The sequence below is a fragment of the Vanessa tameamea genome, chromosome 17 (assembly GCF_037043105.1).
Source record: "Vanessa tameamea isolate UH-Manoa-2023 chromosome 17, ilVanTame1 primary haplotype, whole genome shotgun sequence".
Lineage (NCBI taxonomy): Eukaryota > Metazoa > Arthropoda > Insecta > Lepidoptera > Nymphalidae > Vanessa > Vanessa tameamea.
Window position 1 is genome coordinate 1,890,803 of NC_087325.1, and position 18,444 is coordinate 1,909,246.

The 18,444-nt window shown below is 34.2% G+C and overlaps 2 protein-coding genes across 4 annotated transcripts in view; one reads left to right on the top strand and one right to left on the bottom strand.

The window, feature by feature from the left end:
* LOC113394793 (uncharacterized) overlaps window positions 1–18,444 on the top strand; it is a 337,088-nt gene that overhangs the window by 173,956 nt on the left and 144,688 nt on the right. The gene's annotated exons all lie outside the window — the stretch shown is intronic.
* LOC113394796 (phosphatidylinositol 3,4,5-trisphosphate 3-phosphatase and dual-specificity protein phosphatase PTEN) overlaps window positions 5,956–18,444 on the bottom strand; it is a 52,823-nt gene continuing 40,334 nt past the window's right edge. The window contains exons 3-9 of one of the 3 annotated variants that reach the window (XM_026632223.2): window positions 17,129–17,270; window positions 13,850–13,948; window positions 13,337–13,729; window positions 12,925–13,022; window positions 12,245–12,365; window positions 8,697–8,757; window positions 5,956–6,966 (exon numbers count right to left, since the gene is read on the bottom strand). In XM_026632223.2, coding sequence (XP_026488008.1) covers window positions 6,963–6,966; window positions 8,697–8,757; window positions 12,245–12,365; window positions 12,925–13,022; window positions 13,337–13,729; window positions 13,850–13,948; window positions 17,129–17,270 — 918 coding nt within the window. In that variant the 3' untranslated portion in view covers window positions 5,956–6,962. Of the gene's footprint in view, window positions 6,967–8,696; window positions 8,758–10,239; window positions 10,572–12,244; window positions 12,366–12,924; window positions 13,023–13,336; window positions 13,730–13,849; window positions 13,949–17,128; window positions 17,271–18,444 lie in introns of those variants that run through there. The other 2 variants (XM_026632224.2, XM_026632222.2) reach the window with 2 other exon arrangements.

Consider the following 18,444-nt stretch of genomic DNA (forward strand, 5'->3'; position numbering starts at 1 on the left):
GGACACACGGGGCATATGCCCAGGACCTCCATCCTGACGGGCCGCCGAAGAACTAAAAATTTCCCTCGCACATTGTGCATACGCTGATTGCTATAAATATTTTCGAAATCGCCAAATTTGTAAGAAATAACTAACATCTTTATCAGGCTTTATCAAGCAAATTATTTATTTTGTTAAAAATTTTGCTAGATTTTTAATTTTAGTAAATATGCTAACAAAAGGGCCCCTATTTTATGTGGGGCCCTTGGGCACGTAGCTTGAGACGGCACTGGGTAGATATTCCTTGGTTTAACATATTTAACATGCCAACAGAACCAAACAGAGCCATTAATTTAATATAAAATGTTACTCAGTAAAATTCAATTATAAAGAGTTATAAAAAGTTCCGAAATGATAACAGCTTTGTTAGTTATCAGGCCTACTATAAATAAGTGTAATCATTCGCTTAATTAAAAATAACAAACTTGAATTTTATCGAATATTGTTTAAGTATTTTTAATTCTTTCTTTAGTAGAAAAAACTAATCTTAACCAAAAATTTAGTGTTGAAGACTGAGCAGGGATCACCGAGTTTTCATATGATTATTTTGTGTTACTAATTCATCTCTTGCTTCCAAAACCGTCAGATGAAATTCTGCCACACGTGTATGACCAACGTACATCAGAACAGCGTGGTAAAATAAGTTGCAAACCTCAAAAACAGAAGCCAGGTGTTATGTATTGATGATTTACGATTTACGATGATTGATGATTTACGGACGCAGATCCTGAGCTCCTGGGTTTAAACTCCAGGTCAGGCCGTTGCAAATTTATTGGGCTATTCCATCGAAAAATTCTCAATAATAATGCCTCGGTAAGCCCATAAAGCCGTAGGTCCTGCACCTGAACCTGGCGTCCCATCGGATTATGCGAGCGAGGGAATAGAGTGCACTTGTTTTTGTGAACACACCCGTTCACTATAATACGTTCTGGGGAGTTAGCTGGGCTCCTCAAGATAGGCGGCAGACGCCTAAATCGGTCAGAGCATAATCATCATCCTTTTCTGTATACCTGACGTGTGTGCAACATTCCAGTGATTGGTATCTGAAGTAATTACATGAATGCGTAATAAACATACAAACAAACTCACTGTCGTCTTTATATTATTAATTAAAATTATATATAAGTTCTCCGTGTTGAGATCTAGCGATATATTTTTATCCGTAGGAGGAATGGTATAAAATAAAACTCAATAGTATATACATCAATATATTTTATTTTACATAGGTTGTCTTTAAATCAACTCGACTATTCTGAAGTTCATCAAAATATAAAAAAGACAAAACAAAAATATGTCATATGAGATCTTTTACTTACTAAGATAAGAAAAAATTTACATATTTTATTTAATTATTGTGGAACTAAGAATTTCTTACGATTCATAAAAAAACGTTAATATAGTTTCTGCTGAGGGAACTTTATCGATCCGTCAATGTGTAAGTTGTACAAGATACAAATACAGTCGTTTTAGATATTAAAAAAAGAAAATTTTATTTACGTTTGTATAACCGACTTTATTTCTGTCAAAAAATTACAACCGTAGACAATCCACAGATAAAAAAGTACTCAGGCCTAAGCTCTGTAATCTGCAATGGAATCCATAAAGTCCCCTCGCACGGTATTCTGAATCCAATTGACACAACTCTCCACTGATCCTACGTAACGCCGCACAATGTCAAATCTTATATTACATAATTCATTTTGTTATCATTATACAAGGCATATTTTTCACTCAGCGTCGCGATCGCAATGTCATGTACACGCACCGATCAATAGTAGAAAATATAATTTGAATAAAAATCACTCATTTCGATATCGAAATAACGAGCTCCATTTTGTTTGAATTTTTCAATATATTAGGCATTAGACCGTGTACACACACTCGATTGCGGCGAGCTGCGACCTTTAAGTATAATCGTCATAAGATCACATTTTTTTATAAGGCAAACAACAATCTTTAAAGCTAAACCTTTTATGAAGAGGGATAGGATATTAGCGAGTAACCGATAACGAAAATTTTCGTGCAAAATAATAGTCAACACTAATCTGGAATGGGACGTTTAATACTAAACGTTGCGATAAAAATTTCGTTAAGAAATCATTCAGATGAAGTCACTTAATTTAAAATCTGTCCGATACGGAACCAACTAATAAATACTAAATTTGTACTCGATGATATAAACGCGTATAGAAATCCGGACGCAAGTATTTTATTCCGCTAACAAACAACGCATCACTTAAGCGTAAATCCTAAACGTAAAGATGCGCTGGTACCTTTTTGAAAGTCAAAGCAATACAATAAAGAATTAAATTACTAACTAATTAATGAGAAACATGTTATAAAATCATGACACTTAATTAAAAGAAAAAAAAAAAGTTAAACAATTTCATTTCAACTTGGAAGCATTCGTGTGACTGCGACAGCCTTAGCCCAAAATTCCTTATTTCATTAAACCTATACGAAAAAATCGGGGTTACGTATTAAATAAACAAACAGAGCACTTACAACGCTTAAAACAGTTTCCCGAAAGACCACTAACGTGACGTTATAATAAATTAAATTGTCTCAATGTTCAAAATTCGAATTAAGAATTTAAAATTTATAACGCACTCTATTGTTTTAAACCGAACCCCGAAAATAATGTTAATTGTTAATTTTGAAAAACCTACTATTATTTAGATGATTCTATGACGTTCTTAAACTAACTTAGAACCTAGCCTATCTAACTTTTCTCTTATCGTACCGTCAGCTTCACACATGTGCTGACCTTCCATAGAATTTTATTACTCATGGCAACATGAGCATTTTGTAATCGGTGACTCATGCCGGAAAACTTGATACTTTTTAAACAATATTTTATTAGTAAAGGCCAATTTTCTTATTTCCGATTAGAATATAAAATAAAATCGCTCTCAAATTATAATAGATTTTTTAAATGTAATACGAATCTCAAATTACAACATTCGTTTTTCTTTTTTCAATATGGATGGAGTTTTAATTTAAATATTTAATATAAATTTGGTGAGTTTAATATACTTAAAATATAGTTAAATTTTGTTTTCTTTGTATTTTGTTTTAATTTAAAATCAATCACATGGTTCTACCATTATTAAAACATAGATGTGTTAAAGACTGGTACACGATAATTCAATATTATTTCGTAATAGCAATAAAAGTACCAAGGGTATCCTTACCACTACCTGTAGAGGTTTATTAATAATGAATCGTTTATTTTGCGTTTTTATCGGTACTTCAATTTAATTTGAACACTCGCCTTATTTTATTTCCAATCAGTACTGAACACATTATTAGTCTTATCTTAACGTACCTAAAACGTCATAGAAACCAGCTAGAATTGATTTTAAAAGCCAAACTATGGGCCCGCCATTTTGAAACATAACCTCAAATTTGTAACTGGTATGTCACATTTAACTTATAGTACAGAAAAAAAACAGATCTGAGTAACACTAATGTATTAATAACAATATTTACAAAATCGTATTTATTTTCTCCGACTGTTTCTATATATTTTTCACAATCATTAATTTAATACTATGACATTCTTATTTTTAAATTTATAAAAAAAAAAATTAAGTCCTGTTAACTTTAGGGTGGTATTTATTCTTTAGTAAAACTATTTTGGTGGGTCTATTAAAGATAAATATATTATAATTCTATCCAAATTTAAAAGGAAAATGTATTGCAAAAACGATCGAGTCGATTTTGATCCTGTGATGTTTACAGTTACTGTAGTGAGTTATACAGTTCATTAAAAGTACATATAATATAATAGAAATCACCTAAAAATTGCTATTGCATCCATACAGATGAGAACTATTTTAAATGCATTTTAAAACTCCAATTTGTAATTGAGAATAATTGCCCTGCAATAGTTGGTTGCTAAGATCGAATTTTATCCGAAAACGAAATGCGATTGCACAATTATAAAAAAATTTTTTTTTTTGGAATATTACATAAAACATTCAAAATGAAATGAACATAACAGAGTAAAATTTTATATTTCAATAATTTTACTTACTTTTCAACCTTTTTAATTAAATTAAAAAACAAATACAAAATACTAGGAGCTACGAGTCTTTTACAGAATTTTCTAGTACATTTTATTATAAAATAAATATCAAGTCGATTGAATAATTAAAAACTGATTATTAAGGCTTTCATAGAGCCCAACATCAGTTCATTGCCGTATCCTTTTCAAGAAACAAAAACCACATGCATTATTGTTTCGTTTTAATTTTAATATATTATCTACGGTGGCAAGTTAAAATATAGGATATAATTTACATTGCATATCTCAAACCTGTATTCATAGTTTTTATTTAAGTAAAACCTCTTTGGGCTCGGGCTTTTTACGAACTTGCGTTTCTGCTGCATGTAATGTGTATGTAAGGTAAAGTTGATATCCTGGCAACATTAAGGATTTCTGCGTCAACAATTAAGGACTGATACACATCAATGGGCAATCAACGGAATAATAGCTGATGTATGTAAAATTATTTTGATGACAGATTAGATTGATTATGCCGATTAATTTTGTATTTGCATATTTGCAACAAATAACTGAGAACAAGAATTAAATTTCGTCATCATTTTAAATATCTAATCTTAACAGGCTACTGTAACAAAACTGTATAATGAGATGTAAAATTAATGAAATATTTTACAATCATCTTGAACATAATTTAATTGAAATGTTTTGTATAGGGCTGCCAAATTCCTTATTTCTGAGAATGAAATTTATAAAATCACACTTTTTTTTAATAGGGGTATTTGTTATTGGGTCATTCTAAAATAAAATATAATTAATTTATCGCATCAAGTAAAATCTGCATTTTATGTGAAACCAGGTGTATTATCGTCCATGATCCAATCAATGGTGTATTAACTGACAGCCCTAAACTATTTATATTTTATATTATATTGACTTTGTATTTGAATTTCGAATCTATTGAAGACATATTATATTTTCATGAGAACTCGTACAAATTTTATAAAACTTAAATTAAAAAAAATATATAGTATCATTATTAGTTCTTATACAATTTCGTATGAAATTGAATTATATATTTAATGTTTGTGTAAAAGTTTAATTATAAATTAGGCAAATCTTTTAAATGGATATTATATTGAAAGACTATAAGTACTATTGGATCTTTGGATAGAATTCATTTAATTTCATAAAGCTGAAAGGGGGAAATAGAAAAAAGGCGCTAACAGTTTTGGTAATTTTACTTATTTACGTGTGCACTTGGGAATTTTCTGCTGCAATAATAATAATAAAAAATATACTTATTTAAGCCTAGTAGTTTTATTGTTTTTATGTATTTCGAATTGGAATTTAATTAAATAAAAAGAGTTTATTATAAATAAATATGATCTAAAGTATTTTATATATAATATTGTTATGTATGACCAAAAAAATCCCAAGGTGCACAGTGACGTAGCCTAAAAAGATGGCAGTTGTTGAGATCTTCGAATCTATACAATATTACTGTCCTACTCGGAACTAAGTCAAACTAATTTGGACCTTAATTTCAATGCATTAATAACAAATAAACCAGCAAGTTAAACAATCAAGTATAAATATGTATTACGAGACTTCGATATTTTGTTACTTTAGTTGAAATTAGTGCATCGACAGGTCTATGGTGGGATTATCTGCCTCGCCGAACGGCATTGTATTTCACTATAAAATAGTTATAAAAAAAAAACTAATGAAATTATGCAATACAAAAAATCTATAGAGATTGGAGATATTTCCTAAGAAATTCGAAAAACCCTAAAGATTTTATTTTCTTTATTAGTTATTGTATGAAGTATTTTGTACTGTATTTGAAGCTTATATTATATAACTCGCCAGTGTAAGTTGACACTTGTAAAAGATTATAAAAGATTTTGTTTTTTTTTTTTACGTGAAGGATGCAAAAACGAAGGAGCACCACAGATAATTGGTTCCATATTTCCTTAAACACAGACTGAAAGATCAAAAATTGTTATTACTATAAAGTGTTGTCATAAACGTAGGCCATAACTTCATTACCTTCTATTGAATTTTATGAAAAATTTAACTCGACATGCTAACATCATTCTCTTGTATAATTTTCAATCATATTTCACATAAAAATAATATTAACGCTGTGTAAAGTCTGAATACCTACAGTAAGTGAACGACATCGTAGTCGTTTCGACACTGGCCTTTATTAACTATAAATTAGTCATAAATATGTAACGGAACAATGTTTTTAAATTAATATTCGATATATAAATTTCAAATTGCGAAAAATAAATAACAGTAAGATAAGATCAAAACAAAAACACATCTATTTTTCATGGGTAGGGATTGAATGATTGTTTGATTCGAAATTTAAAAACTTTGTCCCCCATAAAATCTATATGTTAGAAAAATTGCAATGGCTACCTAATTAAAAAAAAAACGTAATCAATTTAATAATAAATCAATGTACTCAATCAGTCATAAGAATTAGTTTTGATTACAATAAGAGCATTGTGACCACATTTAACTCTTGGGTACCGACAGAAGAAAAAACGGCCACACTTCAATGTATAGTCGTTACACGCTACTCCGGTCTCTACGTCCGCACTCGCGCAACAGCCTGGGCAATAAAATCGTTCAGCACTCGATATTATCACATCGGTTCGGAGCCCGAACGTTCCAGAATCCGGGACGACGGCACAGCCCGTACAATTACTTATAAACACATCGTAAACACACATAGAACACTAATCGTTTAGCAAAGTCACTACGGTAAAGGCTCCAAACGAAATTAGTCTTTACGGCACCGAGATAGAGTTCGAGCCTTTGCCGTACGGCGGAGGGTAAGCGGTAATGTATAGGTGCGGAGGTCACTGATCCCACGTGCCACCCTCACAAGTACGTGGATTCACCTGAAAAATGTAAGAATCCCATATAAGCTATCGGAACGATAACATATGCCACATTTTTGTTAATCGATTCTGAACTTTCTGACCCTTCGAGAGATAAATGATTTACTAACTATGCATATTAAAGAAATAAGAATCAAAGTACAATTTTACTGTAGATGCAAAAAGTTCAAAAATCATTAACGAGTTAATTTCAATTTCTAAACGCCTCTGACGTAGCGCAAAACATAAAAGCAAAAAGGTAAATTAAAAAAAAAGGCGTTCAAAAATTGTGTGGCATGTGTGATGCGTTCAGGGTTGTGCGAAGCGAGTGAGGAATGAATGATGGTTACGGTGTACGAAAACATTGCACATATTTGTGACACCCAAATCAAACGAAACTTATTCGGAATTGGAATAAAGCCGCGTTTGGGCGTTTTATTTTTAATATTTATAGTGTGGACATAATCCATTTAAGTCGTACGTCTGTACGGGTGTCACGAATAATGTTATAAATAAAAAAACCTTTACACAAAACACATTCCACAAGGACATTAGCGTGACCTGTTTACAAAAATACATATATACAAACACAAAATCGGTCACCAAGCTTGGACAGAATATTTGATCCAACATTATTATTGTACATAATTATTTACAATGAGATGGTGCAATGTTCGGTCCAAGATTTTTTAAGCATGCACATTATTATAAGCGAAATTTCAACACCTATAAGAAGAGGCGTCACAAATATCTGGAAACATGAATATTAGGCCCGTTATACACCAAACTGAGCATGACGATAGCAAGAGTGTTTTATATGAAATAATCAACATCATATAACGTTATTCCCACAGTGAAGATATCGCTTTCTTTTCTCTTTCCCGCCCATCGGTGTATAACAGGCCTTATACGTTTGCAATATTTACTTTTGACGAAGAATTAATTAAAACAAATGGGTCGAGTGATTACGAACAGGAATAAGCGGTGACGGAAAACAATCGAAACGTACGTATCTCATTATAAGCGGTCTTGAAAATGGCGATTTTTTGGTTAATATTCATTTTTAATTAATGAAAATTCTTGAATGTTTTTTTTCTCCCAAAAAGGCCATTTCCAAAATGTTTTTAAATAGCACGATTATATTTTTAGTTCATAGGGGCAAGCCGGGGTGTAGTATTGTTACGTGCTTTGAACGAGTTTATTCACAAAAAAAAAAAAACAAAATACTCTATAGACTTTCCTATATGATCAACAGCGTTTGACGTACGGTACAGTCGACAAAACAAATACAATATATTAAATAAAAGTGAAGATATTATTTCAAAATTATCAAACACTATATGATCAAAAGAAAGGCTCATTCAGGCAACTTCAATTAATAATATTTAAGTAATCAATTGTATTCGTTTATGGCTATTTACATTAAAAACTGTTCTATCGCGTGAGTAATTGAGATGGATCAGCGAGGACTAAGCCGAAACTAATAGAAGCAGTCGCATGTTATGTGCCTCATGTTAGAAAGTAAAAAAATGTATTTAAAAAAAAGTGTAACGAGAAAAAAGTCCATCATTGTAAAAGAACTAAATCTCTACTCGTGACCCACCTCAATGGATTTCATCGATAAACTTATTTTTTTAGAATTCAGTAATAAAGACGACCACACCCAAAAAGTAATAAGTACAGCACGAGTGATACAAGAAGTACAAGAGCGTGAATGAGCGCGTCTGGAGCACAAGGAGGCGTATATTTACGTGTGCGTGTTGTTGTCGGGCGACAGCGGGCGGTAGCGCCCCACGCGCTCGCACCCCGCCCCTGCGGGCACACCAGCCTCAGTCAGGCCCGGCTTTGGGGAGGGGGAGGGCCCCACGATACTTAACTTAGGTTTAGATCTCTAGGTGTAATCGAATTGTAGTAATATTGCTGAGTACTATTTTAAAACTTACTCGTACAGAGAGTAAATAAATTATTGACAAACCTTACTGACAGAAATTAAATTGTTCAAATTAATTTGTAACATAATAGTTGGGGGCCTCCACTCCTCTGTGGCCCCAGGGCCTCCGGTACTTTAAATCCGGTCCTGACTGGCTCAGTACTACACGACACTGACTCATGAACATCCTAACCGATTATTCTGAACTGTATCAGACTACTGTGTGACCATAAATCGATCTAAACGGAACCATCATGTTTGATGACATTGTGTTGCCTCATTGAAAAACATTTGTAAACATACAAAGGTTTTAATTTAAACGAAAGAAGATGAAATTGGCGATTACGTATTTGATAAAATTTTGAATAAAGTGTTTTCGAATAAAAACGTACAGTATCCTTTTTACTACTATTACCAACACCACGAAATTGCAAATTTTATTGATGATCTCAAATAATTCTATGTGTGTCTAATTGCTAAATATTTCATTATATCACCAGGACAAATACATTATTTCAATTATATATACATATATATTTTTCTTAAGAAGTTACTTTCAAAATTATTCCAGGCTGTATCACCTACTCCGCTTCTAGTAATAGAGAAATATATCTAAACGTCTCATTCAAGACATTCGAACTAAACAATCTTTAACAATCTATTGACATTTTTTTCATACACGTGACCAATATTTTATTTTTATGAAAAATAAAGTTGTTTTGAAAATTCGTTATCGGTTTGAGATCAAAATTTTAAAATATCTTTACTCGCCTCCAATGTTAACGGTAAGAAAAAAAAAACAAAGTTCTATACCTGTGTTGCCACACGTATCGATATATACAAAAACTATTTTAAGTTTTATCCCATCGAATATGTCTTAAAAAAATATAACAATCATAAACAAAATATAAAACACACAACTACAAACTTCGCAAATTTACGAATCATTCAACATAAAAGCCGATAATAAAAAATACGTGTGACATATAATTTTAGAGCCCGCATAAAATATACATCCTATTCGAGCGTTACTTTTCGATAAACATTCAAATGATCGTACTTTGTTTAACTAGCAACACCGGGTTGTTTCATAATATAGAATTGATGTTCAAATCAATTAATATACTATAATATTTGACTCACGCTAGACTCATGATCTTTGATAACATCCAAGACCGCTGACATAGTACACATATAAGATATATGGAATTTAAACTGCACAATTTTTATTATTATTATTTTTTTTGTCATGCAATACAAACTGAGGTATTTATGATATCAGTTAAAAAAAAAACAAAATATTCATATAATATATATTTTTTAAGGATTTGTTTATAATTTAAATAAAGAACACTAAATACTGTGTTCTGATCTTAACTATATATATTTATCATGGAGTTATCAGGTTTTAAACATGGTGTTGTTAATTAAACAGAGTAGAACGATTAGTTATAATTGCATTGTTTAGTGTGAATCATTTCACTCGCACGCCACAATCACTGTCTAGATCTCAGAGAGTGGTGTAAGAATGGTATGTAGGGTTTCCATTTCCATAGAAGATGTTTAAAATTATTATTATTGTTTACTTCAGTTAATGTTACATATAGACATAAAATTGACAATTTCTATTGAAACATACCGGCTATTTGAAATTCGAAAATTTTGGAGACGGAGGAGCTCATTTTCAATGTTTTATCTAAAAAAAAGAAAAATGTCTATTATCTTCGGATAATATTTTTTGTTTGGTTAAAAAAAAAATTTTCGATCATATCAAACAAACTCGGTCATCGGGCACTCACTCAAGAAAAGTTCCAGAATTTACAACGGAATAGGAATATGTCCAACATAGTGTGGAAGAGATCAATTTAATAATTAAAACGGGAGTGGTCATCACACTCAATGCAGTCAGTATCCCTTTGAATCCATTATGATATAGACTACAAAACAATCTAACATCGATTCATTTACAGTTAAGCCTTCAACTTCCATTCCTAATTTAAAATTTCTAGTCTTACCGTTCGACTTTTGAATATTAAGCTAAATAGTAATTTGGGAATCATTCAATCGTTCAGATACCTCGCCATTCGTCAATGTACAAATATTTTTATCAAAAATTGTTATATATATTTAACTTTCGAGCGCGAATGTTTATATCCAGTAATACTATTTACTATGGCTTAAGTTATCGCCCAAAATATTATTTAGCCCGTAATTAAGTCACCAACAAACTTAACATTAAAACTTATTTCTTCTATATTATAAAACATAGTTCTATATGTTAATGTATATGACGGAGCTACTGACAATCATCTCTATGTTTCTTTTTGCGGTTTTCCCCGAATTTCCCGCTGAATTCCCTCCACGAAGCCCTCATGTCACCCAAGGAGAGCCTAGGCTTGCATAGCGCATCTCTGAACTTCCTATCTTTCCTATCTAAGTCGTTTTTACTCGATCCGGTATCTACTCGATATTCGGTTAGTTTTTCTTTATTAGCTGTATATTCGGGATCTTCGGGGAATAAATTTTGGTTGATGGGATATTCCGGTTCGGTCGGATAAACAGTGTTTAAGCTCTGTTTCTCAAGGTAGATATTAGTGTTTAAGGAATATTCCATTTTATTTGTGAACACGGTGTTAACTGGATAGTTACGTTTGTTAACGTATAAATCCGATTCGATCGTGTACTCGGGATTACCCGTGAACCGTTCCGCCTTGAGGGGATATTCGGGTCTGCGCGTGTAGAGACTTTCGTCTATATGATGTTTATTTCCGTTGTTAACCGTATCTTTACATGTATGACTTGGATTAAGATTTCTGTTTACCGAATATTCGGACTGGGGATCCTGACTAACATGGTATTTCGTCCTGTCTGTGTTTGCAAGATATAAGTTGTCGTAGTTCGGTAATTGAGAGTCTCCTCTATTGCTACTATTGGTATTCATATTTTTGGGATACAATTCTGTGTTAACGGGACACTGAACGTTATCATACATACCATCGATATCACCAAAACTCTGATCTCTAACACTATCCCTTCCGTGACACATAGCCACCGGGCCCCGTCCGTCCACAGACAACGGGTAACTCATATCCGAACACAAAGACTTTTCACATAATAAGTCCCCAGCGGGCACACCGACCGACTTATGCTTACTTCTCCCCACAGGCTCGTCCGGAAACGATTTCAATTCAAAGGACGTGTCCATACACAGGGTCCTATGATCACAGTAAGGTGGGGGAGTGTGGGGCCTGGGTGGAGTGTGTGCGGGTGGGTTGTGAGTCCTATCGTCACAGTAGGGCGGGGGAGTGTGAGGTGTGTGGGGGGCGGTCGGTTTGTGTGCGGGAGGGTTGCGGGTGCGGGGCGGCTCACCGGAGTCCCAGTGCTCGTCCGCGTCGGAGCAGGAGGAAGCGGTGGAGGGCGTGGATGGCGCTCGGATCGACTGCGTGCTGAACGTGGATGACTCCGGCTGCTTCTGGATTATTAGTTCCACCTGGAATACATAATGCGATTAGACGACCAGCTCGAAATATTCATTATTAAATGGGAAAAACTGGATTAAAAATCATCTTTATATATAACGATGATGACGATGATGATTATGATGTTGATAACGATGATTATGATGACGATTATGATGTTGATGATGACGACTATGATGTTGACGATGATGATGATGATTGTGATGATGATTATGATGATGACGATGATGATGATGACAACGATAATATTGTTGATGATGACGACGATGATGATGATGACGATGATGATTATGATGTTTATGATGATAACGATGATGATTATGATGTTTATGATGATGACGTAGAACAACGGCTTCACTTGCTTTTCGACTCCGGGCTGTTACTGAGAATGTTTCGATAGTAAACCAAGTATTTTTTTATCGCCCCAACCTGGGGTTCGAATCCAGGATCTCGGGATTTACGACAAACGACGACGACGACGAAGCAAATTTGACATTAATGTATGTATATGTATACAATTGGTATAAAAAACACGAAAGGCTAGTTACGATATTAAAATTTAATTTTTACCTTGAAATCGGGACTATATAATTTATGTTGTTTGTCTTTGTGCGCGTCGTCCAACTGCCACTTGTCCAGCGTCAGCTTGAACGTTTCTAAGTTGGGACCTGTGAAGAATAGTTATAATATTAACTACATGAAATATTTTATTATATGTACGCTGTATTATACAACGCTGTTTTGAAATTTTAGTGTATTTCATTCTTGTTCTAAATTTTAAAAAAAATCTTCGTTCGGGTTGGCTCTTTTAATAACCCGCTAGATCTCAATAGTAACTATCAACAAATAAACTTTTCCATACTGTATTTAGGGAGTATCGTACTTCACGCGTATCGTCTTCAGTGTAACCTTTAGAATTAGGCCATTATTTTACAGTAAATATAATTTTCAAAGGGATCACGAATGTAGGAGCGGCACTCACTGTCGTGCGGCGCCGGCACGGGCGTGGCGCCCACGCAGGCCGTGACGAAGAAGGTGTTGAACCAGAAGTGGAAGAGGCGCTCCTTGCGCATCATCATCTTGGGCTTGTAGTACACGTCGACGCGCACGTCGCCCTGCAGCGGCGTGCAGGCCGCCAGCGACACGCGCGCCGCGCTGTCGTGGCGCCGCAGCTCGTGCGCGCCCAGCGGCGCCTTGAACTGCGGCTCCACCTGCGACACGCTCAGCTCCAGCGTGGCCTGCAGCCCCGTCAGCGCGGGCGGCGGCGACATCAGCAGCTCGCGCACGTGCACGCGCGTCGCGCGGTACGACAGCCCGCCGCGCACCAGCGCCGCGAAGTACTCCACGTAGCGCCGCTGCGACGGGATCGTCACGCCTGCGGACGGTACCCCGGGATACGTTATTTACTGACCCTCCTCCACGACAATAGTTCAAATCATTTACAAAGATTTCTTGTAGTCGGTAGCGACTATGCAGAATATTTTGAAGCCCTTACCTTTTTCGTCATGAGCTCTTTTTATCCCGTAAAATTTTAATGCCTCGTCCGCCGTCGCCTTCTGACCGCTGTACAGGAGATAACAACACACCATGGTTCCTGTAAACAAATTGAATATATTAATTTTCTAAATCATTTTTCAACATTACGAACAAATCCATCCGTAAGGTTGATTAGAATTTTCCTTTAAGTAATGCAATAAATTAACATGGGACTATGGGACGAGAAAGGGAATTAAAACATATACTAATATAACAGAGGTCTGGGATCTAATCTATCTGATATGTATATAGTCTTCTTTATTAACCACCTTACTTTAACAAAATTAAAAGATTATAATGAGATGAGAAAAAGAAATCACAATATATTTTACTCGAGATAATACTACTACTATAATTACTCGAGTAAAATTAACCCGCATTCTTCTAACGTCTAAGACTATCTAACTGAAGTTTCCAAAATTGTCGGAAAACATTGAAATAAGTAATATTCTTATAATACATTTTACTTAATTTAAACCTCTCCCTTCAATCTAAGGTCTAAATTTAACAAACTTCGTCAATATCAAAAATACCATTCATTTGAACATCCATCCCTACCCATTACCAAATTAAATTTACGAATCGAACCAAATTCCAACGAATATAAAATCCTATGAGTCTCTTCTATTAATGTGTTCCTTATTGAATTAAATTGTAATATAATATTACATTATACGTCTATTCATTAACGAAGGCGCGCCCCTCCACGTAAAACTAATTAATGTTTAATAAAATAAACTCAACAAATATAATCTAATTTGTATTTTTTTGCTGTCTTTACTCTCAGTCGTCTCACGCACACTACGACATCATATAAGCACGAACGCCACTCACTCATACTAATGCACGCCGATTACTATTTAACATGGAGGGGCGCGCCTTTGTGAGTGAATATATTTATTAATATTATTAGCTACCTCCTTGGTCGAGAAGCTCGATTATAAAGCATCATCAGTCGGTAATAAATTTATCGAGTGTTTTGCCGAGTCATTATCAGTTCGTCTTTCATCGTGTCGTATTTGCAGTCCCGTCGGATTATGAGAGAGCAATAAAGACTGCACTTCAGTTCGCACACTCGTGCATTTATAATATGTCCTGCGAAATTGGCTAGTATCCCAAGAGAACGGCCGTGGCCGATATCGGTCAGGAGGACATCATCATAATATATGTATATTTATACTTTGTATACCTTAATATATTAATTATTCATACTGTAATCCAGTACATTAATGTACTACTTTACTTTTAGTGATCGTTATATAGAGTTTTTTACAGAGTCCGTCATCGTACAAAATACATACAAATCACAGTTTTATATAACATAACATTCCATAAAAATATTAATCTGTACGAAAAAGACGTTCAATATTTCAAACAAAGAGAGGCACAAACAGACACGAATGGTAATATTTTAATAGACAACTTTTATTAGTTTATAAAAATAACATGTTTTTTTTTTTTTTAATTAACTAATATATAAAGCGAAAATGTAAAAATTACACTCTCATATTATACAGTAAATTAATTATTAATTGAACAAATCGAACCAAGGTTACATATTAGAATCGAAAACTATTATTTGATGAATTGATCCGCGATCATTCTCGAGGGCAAAACGTACATCGCGAGGAAACCTACGTTCGTCGGATGGAAATATGCTACTCGTATTATTACAGGTTGTTCTGAAGTTTATCTAAGAGGATAGTACCTCAATCGCCTAGTGTAGTGTGTCTGAGTGTTCATTGTTTACTATAAGTGATTATTGAATTATACTACAGGAACTCTTATATTATAAAGTGATTATATAATATATAAAACTAGGAAAACCCAACAGACGTTACCTGTGTATAGATATGTTTGTTTAAGTAACTAGACAACCACCCCGCGTGGAATCCCATTTAATAAAAATTTATCAACAAAATCCGCTCACAATTGGCGAGGCGAAGATATCGCGTAAAATGCCCAAAGAAAACAGCCAAATTGATAACCTACTTTCTTAAATCAGATTTAGAACACATTATAAGTAAAATGCATTCGAACTATGAGATAAAAATTATCAAAAATATATCTCATGAAAAAAACAGCACAAAGGAAAGAAAACAAATTAAGGCTATCACATACACATTTAACCATAAAAATATATAACAGAGAAATGATCACGATCCTTGCCCGACCGAACGTGTTCCTTTCATATCGAATGGCTTTGCCAGTTTTTTTATCCCTTCAGGGTTGACCACAAAAAGGAGGCCGTCCAAAGGGTCCTTGCGCAAAATTTACGACAACGCGTGAAAGTTCCGCCGTTTGCAATTCGGGCAATTATAGGTCGTAAAGAAATTTCGCAATTACGCCCCCGAGTTTGGGAGAATTTTATTGTTTGCATGACAATAGTGAACGACATCAAAGGGAATTGAATGAGCACGTGTAATTTGCCGAGTCGACTTTTGTTATCGAAACTGCTTGGAAACTATTATATCTGAACGAAGCGGTTCCGATAAATATCTGGAATGGGCGAGGGAGGCGCATGAACGCGCCTTTTAGATGTTAACCGTATTCGTATGCTGATTCGAAGGTCTACACATGCTCGACCTTTGCTAATATATTCGTCTGTTCTGTTATCTTTGACCCGGTAGGATGAAATTACTTGATCGATTCAATAAGATTATTCATTTAAAGTTTTCATTTGACAACAACCTTTTGTGTGTGTGTGCTTTACGGCCAATTCTTAATTAATTAAGCATGGCATGGTCAAATAGTTAACACTTTAAATGTAAATCCACAAAACAGCTCTTGTATTTAACTGGTCTTAACCTAGATTAAAGATAAGATATCAACTTGTAACTTTCCACAAATCTTTATGTACGGGAAAAATACTTCGCCGCAAATGTCTGACTACCGAATAAAGGTATTTCAATCCATAAAGCGTTTCGAATCGATGCAACCCGTACAAATAACTGGAATACCTCGTGCCGGAGGTGTCTGAAGGCACACAAACACCAAGCCAACGACAAACATTCATATCAACAAGACAAATATTTGTCACAAACGGTAGTGTTCTTTAAATATGGTTGGCTAATAGAAAATATACGTATATATTTGTTGGTAACAAAAAGCATTCGGTGTACTGTCTTAAACTCAAAAATCAATGAATATCGGGCGGAAACGATGATTAAAACAAACTTCGCTTACCACACTATATTGATTCTTTACACGTGTATTGATTATTGTAACAATATCGTACCTGTTCGTCCTTTGCCAGCTTTACAATGTACAGCAGCAACGTTCCGCGAATCTTTGTTCAGCCATTCGTGGACGTTCTCACAGAACGGCCGGATCTGTTCTATCTTCGGCGGTGCATGGTCTTCGAACGCGAACCGCTCCACCTGGAAATAATAAAATTATATATAACTTTAACGACCATAATACATCATCAATTGTCTTTTGTTTTGAATGTTACAAAATTGTTCTCACAACGTTTAGTTCTATCTAATGTCTGAAAGTTTCATAGAACGTTTCCCCTTGAATGAACGAATGAATGGTCGGTTCAATTTATTTGTTTCAGTTTTCAAACTGTTAAAACTGTTAAAGGGTTCACCCTTATCAATATAAAAAGGTATTAAATTAAGGAGTTTCTGTTAATATAAATAAAAAAGTACTATGCTATACAACACACTATACTTCGTAATTTGGAACCGTAGTTTCTATGTGTGTTGTACCTCTAACACACATATACAATATATTTAATAAACACACGAAATAGAAGAATTTATAAACACGGAATAATTAAATAAATCGCACACAACTTAACTCGATACTGATTGTATAATATAATTATTTATATATTTATCCATAAAAGAAATTATGGCGTAAAGTGATAACTTTATTCATGCGAAAGCGAGACGGGTAGATAAAATTTATATGATATGATGAGATAGCTATAGATTTGAAACGACAATTTGCAAGCGAGACTGTAGAACGCTGCATCTCTTAGCAAACGGTGAGTTTGGTTACTTACAGATATCCCCTCAAGCCCGACGGATAGTAGAATCTTATACGAGGCGTTATTCAGAAGCTACCATTGGTTTGCTACTTACAACGAATGGCTATGAATAACCGAAGATTGAAACGTCAATTTGTCTTTAGACACAAAGTCCTTTGGTAATAAAATACAAATATGATTTATTCGTGTCGAATAGAGTAACCCAACAAATAAGACGTAGACAATAAAGTTGATGGGAATCAGGATATTTCACGTAACGCTACAGTCGAGTTTACGTTGTATTCATTCGGAGACGTGTGCGTCGGATATGTGGGAATGTGGTTAGCATATTTTCAGAAAATCGCCTGAGAAACCTTTTACTGGAAGTGGTCTGCGGTCGCGACTTATATTGGGATTTCGTACATCGTACCAAAATTACTGACATTTCAAACAAACTAAGGGAACACGATCATAATCAATAAGGTGACCTTGATGCAGGATCAAATATATATATAAAACCTTTTTGGAAACGTTGTACGACTTATAAACATTCATCGCAGAATAAGCCGAAAAGAAGT